The sequence below is a fragment of the Acanthisitta chloris genome, unplaced genomic scaffold (genome assembly GCF_000695815.1).
Source record: "Acanthisitta chloris isolate BGI_N310 unplaced genomic scaffold, ASM69581v1 scaffold8500, whole genome shotgun sequence".
Lineage (NCBI taxonomy): Eukaryota > Metazoa > Chordata > Aves > Passeriformes > Acanthisittidae > Acanthisitta > Acanthisitta chloris.
In genome coordinates, this window is record NW_008653279.1 from 2,195 (window position 1) to 2,555 (window position 361).

Below are 361 nucleotides of genomic sequence, written 5' to 3' on the forward strand. Positions count from 1 at the left end.
CCCTGTTGCCACCTCACCTTGTCCCCGAAAGACTAAGCTGCGGTTGCCCCGCTGCCAGGTCATGTGGTCAAAGCCCAGCAGTGTGGTGTCCACCCGCAGGTTCTGGCCACTCTTCCACACCTTGTAGGTGTCGCTGGGGCAGATCTTGGACACCAGTGGCACTGGGGAGAGATGATGATAGCCCGGCTGGGGATGGAGCCACCTGCAGCCACGTGGGCTGCCAAGTGCTGAGCTAGGTAGGGGACGCACCTGGGGAACCTGATGCCTTGGCGGGATGGGGGTCTGCAAGCTTGGGGTGTCTGGGGGAAGGGGGCAGGTCACCCCTAAGGTGGGGATGGGGATGGATGCTGGGGCTGGAGGC

The 361-nt window shown here is 63.7% G+C and overlaps 1 protein-coding gene across 1 annotated transcript in view; it reads right to left on the minus strand.

Annotated features, from left to right (window-relative positions):
• The window catches only part of ANKRD13B (ankyrin repeat domain 13B), a gene marked incomplete at both ends in the record, with an annotated part of 2,352 nt that extends 2,191 nt beyond the window's left edge, over positions 1–161 (minus strand). The window contains one exon of the mRNA XM_009080272.1: positions 18–161. Coding sequence (XP_009078520.1) covers positions 18–161 — 144 coding nt within the window. The remainder of the gene's footprint in view (positions 1–17) is intronic.
• Positions 162–361: the final 200 nt, after the last annotated feature.